This window comes from Schistocerca piceifrons, chromosome 2 (assembly GCF_021461385.2).
Source record: "Schistocerca piceifrons isolate TAMUIC-IGC-003096 chromosome 2, iqSchPice1.1, whole genome shotgun sequence".
NCBI classification, from domain to species: Eukaryota; Metazoa; Arthropoda; class Insecta; order Orthoptera; family Acrididae; genus Schistocerca; species Schistocerca piceifrons.
Genome location: NC_060139.1, coordinates 771,988,626 through 772,010,083, shown reverse-complemented (window position 1 = coordinate 772,010,083; position 21,458 = coordinate 771,988,626). Strand labels below are relative to the sequence as shown.

The window sequence follows — 21,458 nt, the reverse complement described above, 5'->3', positions numbered from 1 at the left end:
TATTAACTTAGTAAGAAGAAGAAAAGTGGGCTCCTTGGATGCCTTCTTTTTAGGTTTTCGTACCTCAATCAGTAGAAACCGAACCCTTCTGGGATCACTTTGTTGTCCGTCCGTACGACTGCTAAAAACCGTCAGGAACAGGTAGATACGTCAAACTGTAATTTATGTCACATACTAAGGTCTATATTTCCTCGACAGTGTAGTAAATGTAAGGTTCTAAGGTAATGGAATCAAAATATATATGTTGATTCCAACAAACTCACTCATCGAAAACTACAGAGCACTTTCCATTGACCTAGAATCAAGAAATTAGGCAAGAAGCAAGGTTTCACAGTACAAGTAAAGGAAAAAATTCGGAAATTATTAATATGTATATCACCCAAAAATTTTTTTTGCCATTTTTATACGATTGCCTGTCCGTCTGTTAAGACGTCTTTTTCTCAGGAACTGGTTGATGTATCCTGTTGAAAGTTATTGGTTCATTTCAGGATGCGAAAAAGTTAAGCTTCTAAGCCAAAGCAATAAAATAATATGGCCACTTGCGTCACATTATTTGAAACTCTCAAACTCATTAAAACCTACTGGCTACTTTCCATTGACCTAGAAACGTGAAATTTGGCAAGAAGCATGTTTACAGAATAAAAGTAAAGGAAAAACATCCGCATTGTTGTGCGCTTCATCAAGTGTGGTTTCAATTTCATCGGTAACATCTTGGCACCTGTTTTTTCAGACTGCGACCTATGTAGACATTAATTTTGACATTCTGCAATAACAGTCGTAGAGGAATCGCTTTTCTAAAATTCAGAATTTTCTTGTATGTTCACTTCTCAAGTGCTGCACACTCTAAATTCACGATAACAGACAACCACAGAACATGTGACTAAATGTACGTTCTCCAAGTTTCTAACAAAAGCGAAACGACTTTGTTCTCACTCAGACACGTGACCGCAGCACTGTCCATGAGAGAAGCAAGAAATAAAAGCGAGAGTGAGAGGAAAGACTTTGAAGACAAGGAAAGAGATACATACTTCCTTGCAATACCAAATACTCTCCAGCCTTGGTAAAAAATACTATTGCTTCATTTCTAAAATTTTAGGTGCCGGAACGCAACTCTTAAATCAAGCTATTCCTCTCTCCCCCTCCCCTCCCATCCACTCCCTAACCCCGCCCCACCCCATAAAAAATCAATTTTCAGTTTTGAAAAAACTGTGCTAAAACTTATTTTTTACAAGGTATTATACTGAAACTGAGGGTTTTAAAACATAATTCCATCAAAACAGTAAAATCACAAGATTTAATACACACAAAAGGTGTTACAGTCGGAAGTAAGTTTAGGTTTAACGTCCCGTCGATATCGAGGTCATTAGAGACGGAGCACGAGCTCGGATTGAGTCAAGGATGGAAAAGGAAAACGCCGAGCCCTTTCAAAGGAACCATCCCAGTATTTGCCTGCAGTTGTTTAAGAAAATCATGGAAAACCTTTATTTTGATGGCCAGACGAGGGTTTCAACCGTCGTCCTCCCAAATGCGAGTCCAGTGTGGTAACCACTGCGCTACCTCGCTCGGCAGGAGCCAGAGTCTGTCGTCGTAGCAGTGTCAGTCTGCCCCCGAGCCCCCGTGTTCTGCTCGATACGCATCGGCACAAAAAAATGGTTCAAATGCCTCTGAGCACTATGGGACTTAACATCTGAGGTTATCAGTCCCCTAGACTTAGAACTACTTAAACCTAACTAAACTAGGGACATCACACACATCCATTCTCGAGGCAGGATTCGAACCTGCGACCGTAGCAGCAGCGCGGTTCCGGACTGAAGCGCCTAGAACCACTCGGCCACAACGGCCGGCCATCGGCACAAGTCGGTAGTCTTCATCACTGTGGCACCATGTTCTCATCCGCTGCCAACCGCAACGTTCGAACGGTTACTGTGTGCCGATCACAACTTTACAATGAAGTTCAACTTATCTTCCGTATACTGTGCACACATACACACACTTACATCCCCCACCCCCACCCCCCTGCCCACTGCGTCACGTTGGTGTTCCGTCGACACGTTCACTGGTGCCGGCAAATTATGTTTACGTTGCGATTTAATACACGTGTACTATTTTAAATTTCCAGTGTCCACTTGTTCCCTAGGAAGTGCCGGAACACCGCTTGGGTGAATTCCGGCCGAAATTAAGCCCTAGACAACACGGTCAATCCCTCAGCATTACGCGGCAACTACCTGCAACATCAGCAATGTCGCCGAGCCATACAGAAAAACTGCTTTCTATTGCAGCAATCTTGACGGTAACACTACCGCGGCCATATATTGCCGTAAAATATGGCCCATGTAAACGCACCTTAAGGTCAACACTGTCGACAGTCAAGCTTCAATCTCGCAGATATAAGGTTTCCACATGCGTAAACTACCGCACAGGGCAACCACAAGTGATGAAATGACGACACGTTGTCACCACAAAACCTAAGAGCGATCGACGAGCTACTGTGAGTGAGATGGCCACCGATCTGAATGCGGGGACCACTACGAACGGTACGGTACGGCATAGGCAAAGGCTTGCGGGGACTGCCGTCACATCCTTCAGAGTTTTCCCATGACTTCTGTGCACTCAGCGTATTATCAGCGTCAGCCTCCTACGTAAAACTTCTCGCCGAAGTAATCTCGGCAGCTGATCACTGAATACCTATATTTTTCATATTTCAAGCGCGACACAGAATGAGAAGAAAATCTACTTTAGAACCACTCAATATTCTGCATATTTTTACGATGTGGGTAGCGTAAAGCAGGGGTGTCCAACCTTGTGGCTTATCTGGGCAGCATCGGAAGAAGACGAGTATTTTTGGGCCACACATATCAATATCACGTTCGATCGAAGAGGTTGCAATTCTCAAATGTGCTGTTAAAGTGTTCATCTGAGATTTTGCTTCCATTTTTAATCTTAGTCTGCGTTACTCTTGAAAATAACTGTTCACAAATGTACGTGCTTCCAGATAAAGATGAAATATACAATGCATGACGGTGCATCGAGGGATACTTAGGCAGGTATGATTTTTCGAAGTCCAAGAAAGATACTTGATTAAAATTTTGTTTTAGTCGAACGTCAGACTGAAACTCTATGCACTTCGTCTGAAAATCTTCTGGAAACATATCTGTATTGGTTGTTTACAACAGCCGTCGTATAGATGCTAAGATTTTGATTAATTTTTTCGAAAATCTTGAAATAGATTTTCAAATTTTGCATCAAATCGAAAAATGTGGCTGCGTATTGTAACATATTGCACATACATAGGAAAAGAAATCCACTACTCTACAACGACACTACTTTTCTGCCGAAAAAAAAACCTAAGCGTAAATGTCCAGAGCGACCGTAAGTGGAATGACCAAATAAAGCAAATAGTGGGAAAAGCAGACACCAGACTCAGATTCACCGGAAGAATCTTAAGGAAATGTAACTCACCCACGAAAGAAGTGGCTTATAAGGCGCTTGTTCACCAGATTCGTGGGTATTGTTCATCTGTCTGGGGTCCCCATCAGGTAGGTCTGATAGAGGAGATGGAGAAGATCCATCGAAGAGCGGCGCGTTTCGTCACGGGATCGTTTAGCTGCCGAGAGAGCGTTACGGAGATGCTAATCAAACTCCACTGGCAGACGTTACCAGAGAGGCATTGTTCTTCACGGAGAGATTTACTATTGAAATTTCGGGAGAGCACTTTTCAGAAGGATTCAGACAACGTATTACTTCCCCACACATACACCTCGCATATTGGCCTCGAGGAGAAAATTCGAGAAATTATAGCCAATAGCGACAATCATTCTTCCCACGCACTATTCGCGAGTGGAACAGGGTTGGGGGGATCAGATAGGGGCACCGAAAGTACCCGCCACCACACACCGTTTGGTGGCTTGCGGAGTCTGGTGTAGATGATGCAAATGTAGATATTTCATTCTGTATCTGAGTTTATGTCTCTAAATCTTTAGTTTCGCGGTTGTAATTGAAGTAGCCGTTAGATAACAGACCAGCGCATCTGATGATTTGCCGGTTATCGGAGCGAGACACTAGGGCTTCAAGTATAGCACGGGCGATGTAGTTATGAACGGGATGGACCAATGAGACAACAGTATTGTTTGGCAGCGGTTTCAAACTGAAATATTACATTTATCAAACCTTTACATACACAGAAATTTATGGATTTTTTATTTTTTATTTAATTTTCTTAAGTGATCATGTTGTAGACGCTCGGTTTTTGGGCCGTAGTGACACTTGCTTTGGGCCGTATGTGGCCCGCGAGCCTCGGGTTGGACACGCCTGATGTACAGCCTTAACGTGTTTCACCTTTGACCGTTCGTATGGGTTTTCGTAATGAAGAAACGAAGTTGTACAGTTGCACTGTCCATGAGAAGGCCTTTGACATCAGAAACGTTCGTTTACGTATCTAAACACATGTGCCATTACATTAGACAACAGACTGCATGGGCAAAGGAAGTTTTGCTTTATAACACCGATGTTCCTCGCAAAATATATATACAGCGTGATTCCGCAATAACGTCACAAGCTTTCAGGGTTGCTGGAGAAGAGTAAATGTATCCTTTTGAGGTAAGGGTGTACACAACTTGATGTCAGAGAGACCGGAAGCCGGCCGGTGTGGCCGAGCGGTTGTAGGCGCTTCAGTATGTAACCGCGCGACCGCTATAGTCGCAGGTTCGAATCCTGCCTCGGGCGTGGATGTGTGTGATGTCCTTAGGTTAGTCAGGCTTAAGTAGTTCTAAGTTCTAGGAACTGATGACCTCAGTTGTTAAGTCCCATAGTGCTCAGAGCCATTGAACCATTTTTGACAGACCGGAAATCCTAAGTCTACGGTACTCTAATAACGCATTCCATATACCTGCCCAAGTTCTCAAGCTGCTACATATACAACAGTTGTTCAAAACGGCGTCTGCCAGTAACGATGCACGCATAGCGTCGTCGCACAAAGTTCTGTCGTGCCGTTTTTGATATCGTTTGAGCAATATAGCAGGCAGCGAGAACTGTTGCCAAGAGAACGTCTTCAGACTAGTCAGCTGACACATGGGTCCGCAAGAAGAAATAAAGTGGTGTGAGATCAGATGAACATGCTAGCCACGAAACAGAATCTCGACTGCCGATCCACTTTTCGGGGAATGTCTGATACAGGTGTTCACGAATCCTCAGTCCAATGTGAGGTCCGGCATCACCACGTTGGAACTACATCCGTTGGCGAATAACAAGTGAGATATGTTCGAGGCATCTGGATAGTGCGTCTTTCATGAAGACTGGGTGTACTGGTGCTTTAAAGGAGGGACGAAAGGAGGAACTGGCCTAGTAGGTAATCATTGACTATGCTTGCCCACATGTTGACTGGTAATTTGCGTTGATGGCCCTTCACAACCTACACGTGGAGGCTCTGATAGGATCAAGCATGAGTATTGAGGTTGTTTAGCCATCCGTCTCTGGTGAAACAAGCTTCATCCGTAAAAAGTACATACGCTGGAAAGTGCGCTGCAAGAACCATTAGCCGAAGACGACACGAAATTCGATGTCAGCAGGAGTCAAAGTATGTACCTTCTGCAAATACTAACGGTGTAGCTACATTTCCACTTATACTCGCCACATAGTAGGCCTACTATGTGATTTGGTCATTTCACGTGCTACTAACCGAGTGCTACTTTCAGGCGCCTTATCCACTCTAGCAAGCGCATCATCTTCCAAGCAAGGATCCCAAGTAGGTCCCTCCTCGATCGTTGTACTGTGGTACCAATTGTCCTGTTTCACTAAATCGTTGGAACAGTCTTGGGTACACTGTGTGATTCGGATATATTTTACGCGAATATTTAGACTTGAAGAACATTCCCGCTTCTTTGCTGCTTCCATTTGTTTGCCCTTAAATGAAAATCACGTCTGCAAGTTCCAACAAGTGTGCAACTCCATTTGTCTAGGGCTGAACGACTTTACTACTTTAACTTGTAAACATACACTACAGTCTACTACAGGACGGACATTGTACACCAGGGTTGCTCATGTCAATATACTATTACATTCATTGGTATGCGTATCTAGCCTCAGTTTGCCGTCATAATGACGTCCAGATCATAATCAGCAAATAACTATACTATTGCCGGAAACCAAACTAATAAGTGTTAATGGAAAGTTCTGCAGACCGTTGCAGTGCTGTTTATGATACAACAACCAAGTTCATAACAAGGCATTTCTTTTCTGGACATTACATGGATGTAATATACATTGACTAATAAGATGAACATCAACAAAAGCAAAACGAGGATAATGGAATGTAGTCGAATTAAGTCGGGTGATGCTGAGGGAATTAGATTAGGAAATGAGACACTTAAAGTAGTAAAGGAGTTTTGCTATTTGGGGAGCAAAATAACTGATGATGATCGAAGTAGAGAGGATATAAAATGTAGACTGGCAATGGCAAGGAAAGCGTTTCTAAAGAAGAGAAATGTGTTAACATCGAGTATAGATTTAAGTGTCAGGAAGTCGTTTCTGAAAGTATTTGTATGGAGTGTAGCCATGTATGGAAGTGAAACATGGAAAATAAATAGTTGAGACAAGAAGAGAATAGAAGCTTTCGAAATGTGGTGCTACAGAAGAATGCTGAAGATTAGATGGGTAGATCACATAACTAATGAGGAGGTACTGAATAGAATTGGGGAGAAGAGGAATTTGTGGCACAACTTGACAAGAAGAAGGGACCGGTTGGTAGAACATGTTCTGAGGCATCAGGGGATCACAAATTTAGCATTGGAGGGCAATTGGAGGGCAGCGTGTGGGATAAAAATCCTAGAGGGAGACCAAGAGATGAATACACTAAGCAGATTGAGAAGGATGTAGGTTGCAGTAAGTACTGGGAGATGAAGAAGCTTACACAGGATAGAGTAACATGGAAAGCTGCATCAAACCAGTCTCAGGACTGAAGACCACAACAACAACAGTAGTGCATACTAAGAAACATAGTCACAGCGCAGAATGAGTCATTAAAGATACATCTGAAAAAAATTCTCCATAGATACTTAGATAGGAGGTGATGAGGAACCCCTAGGGCAGAATCATAATAAAGCCACTAGGTCTGAAGCGCGGGAATGATACTACTAGTCAACATCTGAAGGCTAGCACAAATCGGGAGTCAAACTTGTCATTAAGTTCACAAACGGCAATATCCATCTGTGTAAAATGAGTTAATACACCAAAAAGACATCAACTACTGTACTGAGTACGTACGATAGCGGGGAAGAAGTCGATAAGAAGGAAAATTTACCACGCAGGCTATCAGTCAGGTATGTTATTCTGCCGTTTCGGTCTTTGCCGTGCTTTTAGAAGGGTGCGTTAAAAATTTATCGACGATTTTCATTTTGCTGCTCGTTTGATGCAAGCTATTTTTTTTTATCATACTGTTCATTATTGGTGACAGAAAGGAAACACGCGAAGTGTTACACGAGCAGACGGCAGCGACACGGTTCCCTGTATTTAAGTATTTAAAAAGAGTTGGTATCGAGAACAGACTTCCGACGTGGAACATGCTACAGGGCTGTTAAATATACGTAGAGAGTAGAAAAAGCACGCGATGTCAAATAAGGAGAAAATGACAACCTTTCAATGAGTTTTCTGTTTCTATCTTAGCACTGAATATCGCGGACCTGCCTCTGTTTGAGCGAGTCAATGTTCAAGTGGAAAACCATTTTAATCAATATCTGTTTAAGATAGAAACAATGTAAAGGAACCAGAAAAATTATGAGTTCTTTAAAAACGAAAAGTGTATGCACTGCCCGTGTGGACACTTATCATGCTGCATGCAAACCCCTTTCCTGACTCAAGGTACGTGACATGGCTTACATCCTGCACGGCAGAGCCAATACGTCTGTCTCCTCGGGCGCTAGTCAAGGGGGCCGCTGACGTGACACACAGCGTTGAGTGTGCCCTCCTGCGCCCATTAACGCAGTACTCGCATGGCTGTCGTGGGATCCCAACCAACGCGAACAGCAATATCGCAGTCTCGACTGGCCACGTTCCTGCCACTGCTGAATTCCGACACTGAAGATGCACGCTACACAGTGTGATTTCCGAAACACGAATTCTTGTATTATCTACTTCACGGCCCATGCGTCTTCTGTCGATAATTATTTCACGTTCAAATTCAGATTGAAAGGCACAACAGTGGCGCTCCCAGCGACAATGCTGGACATAGCAGTGGCACCATGTCGGCTTTGTGATGCGTACATAATCAGATTAACGGATCGTGCATCCAAGTTTCTGACCAAAATGATGTACCGAAGAATAGAGAAGAAAACTGAGAATCTGTTAGATGACGCTCAGTTTGGCTTTAGAAAAGGTAAAGGCACCAGAGAGGCAATTATGACGTCGCGTTTACTAATGGAATCAAGAGTGAATAAAAGTCAAGACATTTTCATATGGTTTGCCGACCTGGAAAAAGCGTTCGACAGTGTGAAATGGTGCAAGATGTTCGAAATTCTGAGAAAAATATGGGTAAACTATAGGAAAAGACGGGTAATATACAATAAGTACAAGAACCAAGAGAGAACAAGAAGACTGCAAGACCAAGAACGAAGTGCTTGGATTAAAACGGATGTAAGATAGGGATGTAGTCTTACGCCCCTATTTTTCCATGTATATATCTAAGAAGTGAGGGAAATGAAAGGTTCAAGAGTAGGATTAAAATTCAAGGTGAAAGGATATCAATGATGAGATTCGCTGATGATATTGTTATCCTGAGTGAAAATGCAGAAGATTTGCAGGATCTGGCGAATGGAATGAACAATCCACCGAGAACATAATATGGAGTGAGAGTAAATCAACAAAAGACGAAAGTAATGAGGAGTAGCAGAAAGATTTGGATTGGATTGTTTGGGGGAGGAGACCAGACAGCGAGGTCATCGGTCTCAACGGGTTAGGGAATGACGGGGAAGGAACTCGGCCGTGCCCTTTCAAAGGAACCATCACGGCATTTGCCTGTAGCGATTTAGGGAAATCACGGTCGGACGCGGGATTGAACCGTCGTCCTCCCGAATGCGAGTCCAGTGTGCTAACCACTGCGCCACCTCGCTCGGTAGCAGAAAGAGAACAGCGAGAAACGTTAATATCAGAATTCTGAATGATGAAGCAGTCGAAGTTAAGGAATTCTGCTACCTAGCCAGCAGAAAAACCCATGATGGACTGAGCAAGGAAAACATGAAAAGCAGACTAGCACTGGTGAAAAGTATATTTCTGGCCAAGAGAAGTCTACCAGTATCAAACACAGACCTTAATTCGAGGAAGAAGTTTCCTTAAATGTAAGTTGAGAGCGCAGTAGTAGAACATGGTCTGTGAGAAGATCAGTACAGAAGAGAATAGAAGAATTTGTGACGTAGTGCTACAGAACACTGTTGAAAATTGAATGGACTGATAAGGTAAACAATGAGGAGGTTCTCCGTAGAATCTGCGAGGAAAGGAATATATGGAAAACACTGTTAACAAAAAGGGAAAGGGTGATAGGGCATCTGTTAAGACATCAAAGGAAAACTTCCATGGTACTTTAGCGAGCTGTAGCAGGTAAAAACTGTGGAGGAAGACAGAACTGCATTACGTCCAACAAATAACTGAGGACATAAGTGGATGCAAGTGCTACTGTCAGATGAAAAGGTGGGCACGGCAGAGGAATTCGTGGCGAGCCCCTATAAGCCAGTCAGAAGACTGATAACTCTAAAAAATAAGGTGTTTCGTGCGGTATCACTTTGTATGTTTCCGTGTGTGGAGGCTCCGTCATTTTCATAATTGTCCAGTACTTGGTGTGGCGGTATGAGGTGCCGATGGGATCAACTCTGATTGGCACAGAAATTTGGAAATTTGTGGTAAGGCCTTATGGGACCAAACTATTGAGGTCATCGGACCCTAAGCGTAAGTACTACTTAACCTAACTTAAACTAACTTACGCTAAGGACAAGAAACACACACACACACCTCCGAGGGGGGACTCGAACCTCCGACGGGGGGAGCCGCGCGGACCGTGACAAGTTGCCTTAGACCGTGACAAGGCGCCTTAGACTGTGCGGCTATTCCGCGCGTTATTGGCATAGCCAATAACAGAGATCTGCAAATTTATAGTTTAAAATTTTTTATTAATAACTTTAGGTGATCCTAACCTTTTTTGATATGCCAATTTCAGGAATTCCAAGGGGTCGACCACAACCGGCGCAACGCTCACAGCTATGCGGTAGACGGCACATTTGGATCTCCGGCCAACGCCGTCACAATCTACATCAACGACATGCCGATGATTGCAAATGTTCAACTGGTACATTTCGCTGATGACACGGCGTACTTTACGAGTGGACACCAATGTAACGCCAGCATCAGGAGACTACAGAAAAAGCTGAACTTTACCACAGTGTGGTGAAGACCAAGATTAAAATTAAGTAGGCGAAAACAAATGCAGTATACTTCAGCGAAAACCATACGCAGGTAGACAGAAACATTACTACCCAAGCATCTGGGAGTCACATTGGATCGACTTTCTTTTTCGTAGACACGTGCAAGATCTAAAGCTTAAAGCCTCCGGCATGGCGAGCGAACTGTTACCACTATTCCGCAGTAGGGAGCTCAACAGCTCAACGAAAGTTAGACTCTACAACGCAACTTTACAATCAAAAATCCTTTATCGGAGGATATCAAGGGGCCTCGATAAGAAGACCCAAATATTGCATATGCAGGTATTACAACATAAAGTCCTTCGGTGGATACTTTGGGCTTCACAGTACAGGTGCATCCAGACACTGCACTAGGAGTTCAAACTGTAGAAATGATCAAACTCAGGTCCACAAAAATTCATGAGAAGTTAAAGCAACTCATGTCTTACGTCTCATTTGGGAAGTAGGTAGCACCAGAACAGAATCTTGGCATCGGTACTGAGTCCTCGAGGCATTAGTTGAATAGGAAATTAGAAATGAGACACTCGGTGTTTGTGGACGGTCAAGCGGATGGAAACGGTCGAGAGGCAACACGGCTATACCAAAACCAGTACCTTCACAGACATCTACCACATCACACAACATTTCAAACCCTTTTTGAGCGTTTGTGTGATCGTGGGTGGTGTCAGGCAGACGAAAATGAAGGGAGGCGGAGGAGCGTGCGTATACCATATTCGGAACACCAGGTTCTGCCTCTCAACCGTTTCCTTCTGCTTGGCAGTATACAGACACCACTTCGGCTTGTTCTCGATTAATTTCCAGATCATCCTGCGCCTTACAGTATGTTGCGTCAATTATAAAACCTGAAACACCCAAGGAAAACACAACACGTGGTCAGAGGATCTTTCGTTCGTCAAGGCCATCTACTGTGGCAACGATGCATTTTAGGACACGTGTTCATTGGACATTTTGCCTCCATTTCCAGTCAGGAATCCATCGCTGCTGTTTGTCTGTTTCATTAATTTTTTGCTCTGTACAGACCAGGACAAAGTGAACAGGGCTTTATTCGTAAAACCGTTTTATCAAAACATCAGGAATAGTGCTGCTGCTCTTCCCGAGTGTCGACAAAATAAAGCTATTTAGTAACATCCTCTTGTTAACAGGGGTTGAAAAACATGATCATAAGTTCGAATTAACTGGTGATTTGGGAATTGCTCCTCGAAGTGGCCGACGGCCAATTGCACCACAAACTGTTGAAGTAGTTACTGTTGCCGTAGTTGACGAGAATGCTGGATGCAGTTTGCGATCCTGAATCAGTGCACGAGCTGTGTCACGACAGCTGAACAGTCCATGGTCCACCGTTTGAAAAGTGCTGTGAACAATCGTGAAATGGTATTCCTACTGCGGTATCAGGTTGTCGTGGATGGAAATGGTAGTCACATTGAACAAATTTTTTTAACTTGGAACGTAAACACTTTACTCAGTAAATAAATGTTACCATCTCACGTGGAAATTAAAATGTGTTTATTCCAATGGTTTCCTCATTATTTCTCTTCGGCGTGTTCTTACAAATGTTTCCACAAACTTTCATTGTCCTATGATCACTCGTTTTCCATGGGGGTTCTCTCAAGTAGCGAAAGTTTGATTTTAATCACCCGCTATATAAATAATCACAACAAAAGGACCTCATAGCATTGTAAAATTTCGTGTATTTCACTTATTAAGTGCACGTAGAGCAAATAAACTTATTAATATGTTATCTTTTTTGTAAGTATCTGGCTCTTTATTGGCCACCTGTATATCGATATATCGGACTTCTTTCACAATAATTACTCATGTAAGACATCTCGTACTGTATTACCAGACACGTCGTCTTAGGTTCTGGCGAGGTATAAGAAAGTTACTGGAATACTTCAGAACACAATTTGCACCAAACAATAGGACAATTCCGGGAGAGTTGGACCACTAGGTGAGACGGACCACTGGCGCATTTCACAAATGCACCGCTACTGATTGGCTCCCTGTAATTGTGAGGAAGCTCTTGTGTGAACGAACGTGGTGTAAAAGTGCTGCTGTTATTTTCGTGTTAGTTCTGTAGACAAATCGCATTCTTTCTTCTTGTAACCCGAAATGTTTCATTGTCTAGTTATGCAATTTTTATTTTAACGGTTAGTTTGCAGAACATCTATGCAGTTTTTTTACTGCGAGCTTGATAAATATATAGGCATGAAACTAACGTAAAACGACTACCGAGTTCGCTATATGCAGTCAGAGTCAGGATGGTTCATCTCTACTGGACAATTGGGAGAGGTGGACCACAATTCAGTTTAGCTCAAGTGATAATAGAAGATTAATTTATATTTTGAAAAAGGATTGAATAACATGTGGTTTTTCATACTTGGTATTTGTATTAGTTAAAAACCTATTTGAAGCTCAGGAAACCAGCTGGCAAAGTATCGCTTGTACTTGATGGACGCAGGTCTCACACAAGCTGTTAGGAAACATAGAGCTTGCAGGGGAAGAAGGGATTATTTTAGTGAGACAACCTCGACATACATCGCAGCGTTTGCAGCCCCTGGACCGCCCATTTTTCAAACTGAAAAGCTGTCTTTACAACTTCTGCAGCACTTTCACGATGAGTAATCCAAGCAGGAAAATTAGCCGTCTTCAATTTGAAAACTGGTCAACTCAGCGTGGGCTACATCGTCCGACGGTGAAAATGGTACACTTGGCTTCAAGACAAGTGGACTAACACCACTGAATATGGTCGCAGTCCTAACCATACTTATTTGTCGGAAGACGCTTATGTGCCAAGAAATGGAAAAGCTGAATCTAACACACAGGCCAACAACCCCCTTCAAAGCTCATCAAAAGGCCTGATGATTCCAACCACGTCAAAAGAGCGCAGTTATCTGCACAAGTCAAATTCTTTCACACTGAGACAACTTCGAAGTCAACTCCTACTAAACTTAAGATCCAATATTAATGCCTCAAAACTGACTACACATACGGCAACAGAGACAAAACGTTTGGAAGAAATATCACGTGTTCCTTCTATTGATATAATCACAGGTTTTAGGATGAGAGCAACAACAGTATCCAAAGTGCTAAACTCTTGGACTGCAAAAAAGAAGAGGGATGAGAAAAGAAGGAAAACAGAAATCAGAAAGGAAAACGATCACCAAAGTAAATTATGGGTGAAGAAAAAGCGAGACCGAAAAAACTAAAAAACCAAAATACTGCTAATAACCCACAGTGACCATCATACGCAGAATACTGCGGACATTGTAGAAGATTACGAAAGCAGTTTTGATGAATAGGGTGAAAAATGAATATACTGGGTTTGGCAAAACCTATTACGAAACTAATAAAAAAGGCGATTGGATACAGTGTTTCTTGTTGACGGTAGTTCATTACCGTTGTTCAACCTTTGGTAATAAACGTGTGTGCTATGATAAGAGAGAGACACGCTAATGCTTGAGCAAAACTAACGATTCATTATAAAAGTGAATGTTCGGTCAAGCGTTATAATAAAGTGATAAAACGGTTTTAGGCTGAAACATTTAATAGTACAATTCTGCACTCATTAAACATATTCCATATAGAAATATGTAATTGTAATTGACTCTATTCTTCACGTGTAGTCATTTTTATATGGTTCGTCTCACCCAGTACACTGGTCCATCTCACCCATAGGTGTATGGGTGAGATGGACCACTCATGTATGTTTACAGTTTATGATATCTCTTGTACTTCTAGTGGCAACGCCGCAATAATGTCAACAATGCTTTTTACTTATCTTTGAATGACACTCTGTACGAAAATGCTAATAGCAGCAAAAAAAGAAAAAAAAGGAAGAAAGAAAGAAAAGAAAGAAAAACGTTTGATCTAACTCTCCCGTACTTAACCTACGAAAGTGAATTCGCTGTAAATCGATATCTACACCTTTCTGTATTTTCTGTGTGCACTACATACAGTACACACATGACGGAGCTACTACGTAGGGTTTAGTCTGAGTAACAGATATAAATTGTTTTTCGTGAGCATGGACCTACACATCCAACATTTCTTCTGCATATACGGACCAGTCAAGAGAAGACACGGAGTGTGCAGCGCAGCGCGGCAGACCTACCTGCCGGTCTTGGTGATGATCATCTCGGTGCCCAGGTCGTGGAACTTGTCCCACAGCTCCTTGGTCTCGAGGTGGCACTCGGCGGCCAGCAGCTCGTCGCAGTTGCAGCGCACCTTCACCCTGGAGGGGGCGGGCGGGGGCGGCGTCTCGCGCTCCTCGGAGCCGGAGCGCGACCCCACGGCCGAGCTGGGCGACCGCCGCCCGCCGCCAGCCGCCGGCGCCCCCGGGGGCCGGCAGGCCGCCGCGTCGCCACCGCCCCCGCAGCCCGCCTCGCTGTCCGAGCATTGCTCCACGTCCACCTCCACGTCCTCGTCTTCCTCGCTGTCGCCACCTGCGGCATAAACCACAGAGGCCGCCGTCGATACTGTGGTCACTACACAGCATGAAGCAGTGCATATTCGACAAACTTTCCCTCAAAATTTCTGAGCCGGCCTCGGTGGCCGAACGGTTCTAGGCGCATCAGTCCGGAACTGCGAGACTGCTACGGTCGCCGGTTCGAATCCTGCCTGGGGCATGGATGTGTGTGATGTCTTTAGGTTAGTTAGGTTTACATAGATCTAAGTCTAGGGGACTGATGACCTCAGATGTCAAGTCCCATAGTGCTTAGAGCCATTTCATCAAAAATTCTGACGGGTTTCAGTTTGACGCCAGTTATTAGGTTGGAGCGTAAGTTCGTGGCGTTTTTGTTTTGCATTTTGCTTTCCCGTTGCTGTGGATTTATTGATCGATCATCATGTTTTATTTGCAGATCACTGCTATTAATTCAATTAGCATGTTGTCATTTGGAGTTAGTATGTAGAGCTGTGGACGCAAGAAAATGGAGTGCCGAGTGGAGAAAGCAGTATATTTCTGACATATTGTTCCATTTGAGTTCAATAGATCGACGACAGCAGCGGAGGGAGCCAGAAATATTTACGCCTTGTATACGGGGATGCTGCCATTCGACAGAGCACGGCTAGGAATTTGTCGTATCGTTTGAAGGAGGACGGCCTATCCTGCTCTACAGAGCAGGCGAGCCTCCGACCTTTAAGTTATGTGATGAGACATGGAGGCGCAACGCCTCGTCCAACTCCTGTGGTTTCGACGTCCCTCAATGACTTGCCTTATATGTTCAGTAGTACGCTATCAGCTGATCTGATTCACCGCTCCCGACGTGCTCATTCGCAGGCACAACCGTAACAATCCACCCTTTGTCAAAGTTCCTTACGACAGTAAATTACCCAACGTGCGGCCCTTGGGTCAGCTTTGTAAAGGGAGGAGATAAGGGTTAAGGGATACCACCTAATATCGTGTCGGATCTCCTTTTGCCCGGAGTAGTGCAGCAATTCAAGGTAACATGGACTCAAAAAGTTGTTGGAAGTCCCCTGCAGAAATGTTGGGCCACGCTACCTCTACAGCCGTGCATAACTGAGAAGCTTTGCGTTCAAGATTTTGTGCACGAACCGACCTCCCGATTATGTCCCATAAATATTCGACGGGACTCATGTCTTGCGACCTGGATGGCCAAACCATTCGCAACAACTGTCCAGAATGTTCTTCAAACCAGTCGTGAACAACTATGGACCGGTGATATAGCGCATGACACTCATAAAAATCCCATGGTTTTTTAGGAGTATGAAGTCCACGAATGGCTGCAAATAGTCTCCATGTAACCGAATATAAACGTTTCTAGTCAATGGTCGGTTCAGCTGGACCAGAGAACCCAGCACGTTCCATGTAAAAACAGACCACACCATTAAAGAACCACCGCCAGCTTGTACAGCGCGTTGTTGACAACATGGAACCGCCGCTTCGTAGGGCCTGCGCCACATTCGAACTCTACCATTAGCTCTTCCGAACTGAAATAGAGGCTCATCTGACCAGGCCACAGTTTTCCAGTCGTCTAGCGCTCAACCGACATCGTCACGAGCCCAGGAGAGGAGTAGCAGGTGATGTGCTATTAGCAAAGGCACTCGCGTCGGCCGTCTGCTGCCATAGCGCATTAACGCCAAATTTCGCCCATTGTGCTAACGGATAAATCAGTCGTACGACCCATATTGATTTCTGTAGTTATTTCACGCAGTGCTGCTTGTGCGTTAGCACTGGCAACTCTACGCAATCGCGGCTGCTCTTGGTCGATAAGTGAAGGCCGTCGGCCACGGCCTTGTCCATGGTTAGGGATAATATCTGTAAATTTCGTACTTCGGCACACTCTTGACACTGTGGATCTCCGAATATTGAATTCCCTAACAGTTTTAAAATGAAACGTCCCATACGTCTAGCTCCAACTACCACTACGCGCTCAAAGTCTGTTAGTACCTGTCGTGCGGCCATAATCAAGTCGGAAACCTTTTCAGATGAATCATCGGATTACAAACGACGCCTGGCCAACGCACGACCCTTTTATACCTCGTGTACGCGATACTAAAGCTATCTCTATATGTGCGTATCGCAATCCCACGCCTTTGTCATGTCTGTGTATGCCTTCCTTGTCACGTCAGGGACCCGCAACGATATCAGGTGGCATTCAGTCTCGCGGCGGGCAGTCTTCGTAATGTTTTGGATCATCAATGCACGATGTGGCCTAACTGCTTTAATTTAAATGCCAATGTTGGGTAAAAGCTAACGTTAAAACGCACGCTGTTTAAGCTTCTACGTGCATAAGCTTGTAGTGTCCAGTTAGCAAGAGGAACGCAAGCAGTGGCGCGCGGCCGAGTTCAGCTGGTGAAGCCAAGCCAGGCGGTCTCATTTGACGCTTGGAAATAATGTGCCCGTCACAATTAGCAGCGCAGCGCGCGACGCAGTCCATTCGCGACCACATTGGCGTCAGCCGCGCGCGCTGGCCAAGTATTTATCTGCGTTGCCTTATGAATACGCGATGAGCGCCCACCGCCGCGCTATTCCGCCGGCTGTATGCACCAGCAGGCGTACAGTAACTCCTCCCGCATCCGCGGGCGTATCGTATACCTAGCGGGGCGTCGTTTACAGCGTATGAAGTTTTAACGGCGCCGCGAGTGAAATTTCGATTGTGTCCCAGTGGCGTCAGAAGCACGGTATCTGCGACGGCAATCGAGCGTGCCTGCGGCCACGATGTTCAGACAGCATTCATTTCCTTATTTCTGTCATTGCGTTGGCAATTATGAGATAAGGGACCGGATCTTAAAGAGCGGTTCCGATCAATAGGCACGACAAATATGCGAAGTTCACAATCTCTTTTTCATACAAGAATTGTTTTTATTAATATGAGGGCTTTACCACTTCATTATACACACATTCGAGTATGAAAAACAAATTATCGCATGGCAAATTAAAATTGACGGCTGCAGCTCTTGTCAAAATATGCACCTTGCGACATGCGCTGGTTTGCGCAAAGCTTTGCACAGACTGGAGGCTCCTTTTGAAACCAATAAAAATAAAAAAAGTTATTAAATTATTATGAATATGGGGAGCCCTCACGATGTGGGTTTGAAAAATAACTCAAAAAATCAATACTTCTGAAAAATACTGCTTAAAGAAAACTGCGTCTAAAGTATGGAATAATAAAAACAGCTTTGTTTCAAAACTTACTGTTAATACGAGATCCCAGGACTATAGAGGCATATTTTTTCTTCCTCCGGATCTGAACTGACTTTCCTCCGAATCTGAACTGACTGCTGTGTTCTTTTTATTATGGGCTCTACCAACAAAGAGAGACATTCCTTACTTCGAGGTGGCCACTCGTTTCCTTCCAGATAACTCAGCGAAGTTTCTCCAGTTCGTCCCTACGACGATTCCGTAACACGTTCATGGCCTTCGGAATAGATAAGCAGACTTTGTTGAATGTACCTTCAGCTATAAATGCTCCTATTTCAAAGTTTTTGCCCCACAATGAAGATGTTTTGGTACTAGTTTCCAAAACCACGTGTTGAAGCTCTCATTGTCGTTTTGTGTATTGACACAGGTGCATTTTTTAAGCAAATCTTCATTCGACAGAACTTCGTATACTGGTTGAACCGCTGCTTGAAATAAGTTATCGAGTGCCTATAGCTGCCTATAGGCTATTTCGGTCGGTACACAACTCCATTCAACAAGCTGTAACTTATAAAATACTTTCGTAATCGGAAAATCCTTCTGAGGAGTAATATAGCAATGTTTCAGGGATTCAAATTATTAAAAAAAAAGAAAAACATAGGTCTCGGCCAAAACCTCGTTTACACAGTCATGTCAATGGTGCCATCGCGACTGCGTGGCCTCAAATAGTCGAAAAAAAATCGCAGTCGGCTAAATAACGTGCAGGACTGTTTTTCCCCCGCTGCACAAGCGTTGCTTCTGACGAACGTCGTTGCCATATTGTAGCAACTACGAACACACTGCGTGGAAGAATTCTAATGACTTGTCGCTCTATCTCTATCCATTTCTCTTTGCCAGTTTCCCTTTATCTCCGTTCAACTAATTCCGCCCCTCTTTAACTATCTCCCGTCTCTGCAGCTCACAAGTACCGGCCTCTGGAGGACAGGTCTAGAAAAGTTATCCGTACGTTTTCAATGGAGTTTTAGTCTAACAGAAGACCTTCAACTGTCTATGACGAAATACGTAATCATCCTTCAAAAATTTTCAAACTGTAGTCTCTCACCTTTCCATGTCGGTGCAGTGTAAGAAGACGTTAAGGAAGCACAGATAATACAATCTGATACATCAGACTGAAAAAATCTTAGGCAGAAAATTCACAACTGTACAATTGCTCCCAACAGAAAAACCCAAAAACACCGCAACAACTAGCTCTGCGAGCGGAAAAGTGTGAATTCGGAGAAAAAGAAAGTTATATGTGGTCAAGGAAAAGCTAAAACAAAACTATGAAAGGGTCCTGTTGTCTAGTGGGGTCCTAACATGAATAATGACATGATATTTAGTTCCTTCAATACTGATTGGCACTCCTCCCTATACATCCTACAAAGTACACTCCTGGAAATTGAAATAAGAACACCATGAATTCATTGTCCCAGGAAGGGGAAACTTTATTGACACATTCCTGGGGTCAGATACATCACATGATCACACTGACAGAACCACAGGCACATAGACACAGGCAACAGAGCATGCACAATGTCGGCACTAGTACAGTGTATATCCACCTTTCGCAGCAATGCAGGCTGCTATTCTCCCATGGAGACGATCGTAGAGATGCTGGATGTAGTCCTGTGGAACGACTTGCCATGCCATTTCCACCTGGCGCCTCAGTTGGACCAGCGTTCGTGCTGGACGTGCAGACCGCGTGAGACGACGCTTCATCCAGTCCCAAACATGCTCAATGGGGGACAGATCCGGAGATCTTGCTGGCCAGGGTAGTTGACTTACACCTTCTAGAGCACGTTGGGTGGCACGGGATACATGCGGACGTGCATTGTCCTGTTGGAACAGCAAGTTCCCTTGCCGGTCTAGGAATGGTAGAACGATGGGTTTGATGACGGTTTTGATGTACCGTGCACTATTCAGTGTCCCCTCGACGATCACCAGTGGTGTACGGCCAGTGTAGGAGATCGCTCTCCACACCATGATGCCGGGTGTTGGCCCTGTGTGCCTCGGTCGTATGCAGTCCTGATTGTGGCGCTCACCTGCACGGCGCCAAACACGCATACGACCATCATTGGCACCAAGGCAGAAGCGACTCTCATCGCTGAAGACGACAGGTCTCCATTCGTCCCTCCATTCACACCTGTCGCGACACCACTGGAGGCGGGCTGCACGATGTTGGGGCGTGAGCGGAAGACGGCCTAACGGTGTGCGGGACCGTAGCCCAGCTTCATGGAGACGGTTGCGAATGGTCCTCGCCGATACCCCAGGAGCAACAGTGTCCCTAATTTGCTGGGAAGTGGCGGTGCGGTCCCCTACGGCACTGCGTAGGATCCTACGGTCTTGGCGTGCATCCGTGCGTCGCTGCGGTCCGGTCCCAGGTCGACGGGCACGTGCACCTTCCGCCGACCACTGGCGACAACATCGATGTACTGTGGAGACCTCACGCCCCACGTGTTGACCAATTCGGCGGTACGTCCACCCGGCCTCCCGCATGCCCACTATACGCCCTCGCTCAAAGTCCTTCAACTGCACATACGGTTCACGTCCACGCTGTCGCGGCATGCTACCAGTGTTAAAGACTGCGATGGAGCTCCATATGCCACGGCAAACTGGCTGACACTGACGGCGGCGGTGCACAAATGCTGCGCAGCTAGCGCCATTCGACGGCCAACACCGCGGTTCCTGGTGTGTCCGCTGTGCCGTGCGTGTGATCATTGCTTGTACAGCCCTCTCGCAGTTTCCGGAGCAAGTATGGTGGGTCTGACACACCGGTGTCAATGTGTTCTTTTTTCCATTTCCAGGAGTGTAGCAGTCTGGGATGTGTTTCGATGTATGCATGAAGACATACTGCAGTATTGCCTCCCACCCCCATATGTTATTGCTGCTTCCGACACGTGGCGCAATGCAGTATCACTTGTTCCGACTTGCGAGTACGCTGATGGATATCTAAAAGACAACATGGAAACAGACAAGCAAGGGCCACGCTCAACAGCGTGATTTCTCTGGAGGGAAGAAGTGACAGCTTGAGACATCCACTAGAGGTTAGTACCCATATGTGGGGAAACAGCATCAAGTCGGAGACCCGTTTTCGTTGGATATCAAAGTTCAGAGTCGGCAGGGACTGTGCTGAAAAACGCAAAAGCGCTGGGCTTCCAGTCACTGCACGCAAACGAAACAACGCCCAGCGTGTAAATGACTTGATAATGGAGCACAGATAGTTCATGTTCGATGAACTAGAGAAGACAACAGGTGTATAACGGAAAACTATCTACACTGTCATCAATAAGAATTTAAAGATGAAAGACCCAGGTTCGATTACCGGACGGGGCGGAGATTTTTTCGCTAGCGACTGCGTTGTT

At 44.8% G+C, this 21,458-nt stretch overlaps 1 protein-coding gene across 1 annotated transcript in view; it reads right to left on the bottom strand.

Annotated features, from left to right (window-relative positions):
- LOC124775841 (T-box protein H15-like) overlaps positions 1–14,638 on the bottom strand; it is a 389,667-nt gene extending 375,029 nt beyond the window's left edge. The window contains exon 1 of the mRNA XM_047250676.1: positions 14,569–14,638. Coding sequence (XP_047106632.1) covers positions 14,569–14,591 — 23 coding nt within the window. The 5' untranslated portion in view covers positions 14,592–14,638. The remainder of the gene's footprint in view (positions 1–14,568) is intronic.
- Between the last annotated feature and the right edge of the window lie 6,820 nt (positions 14,639–21,458).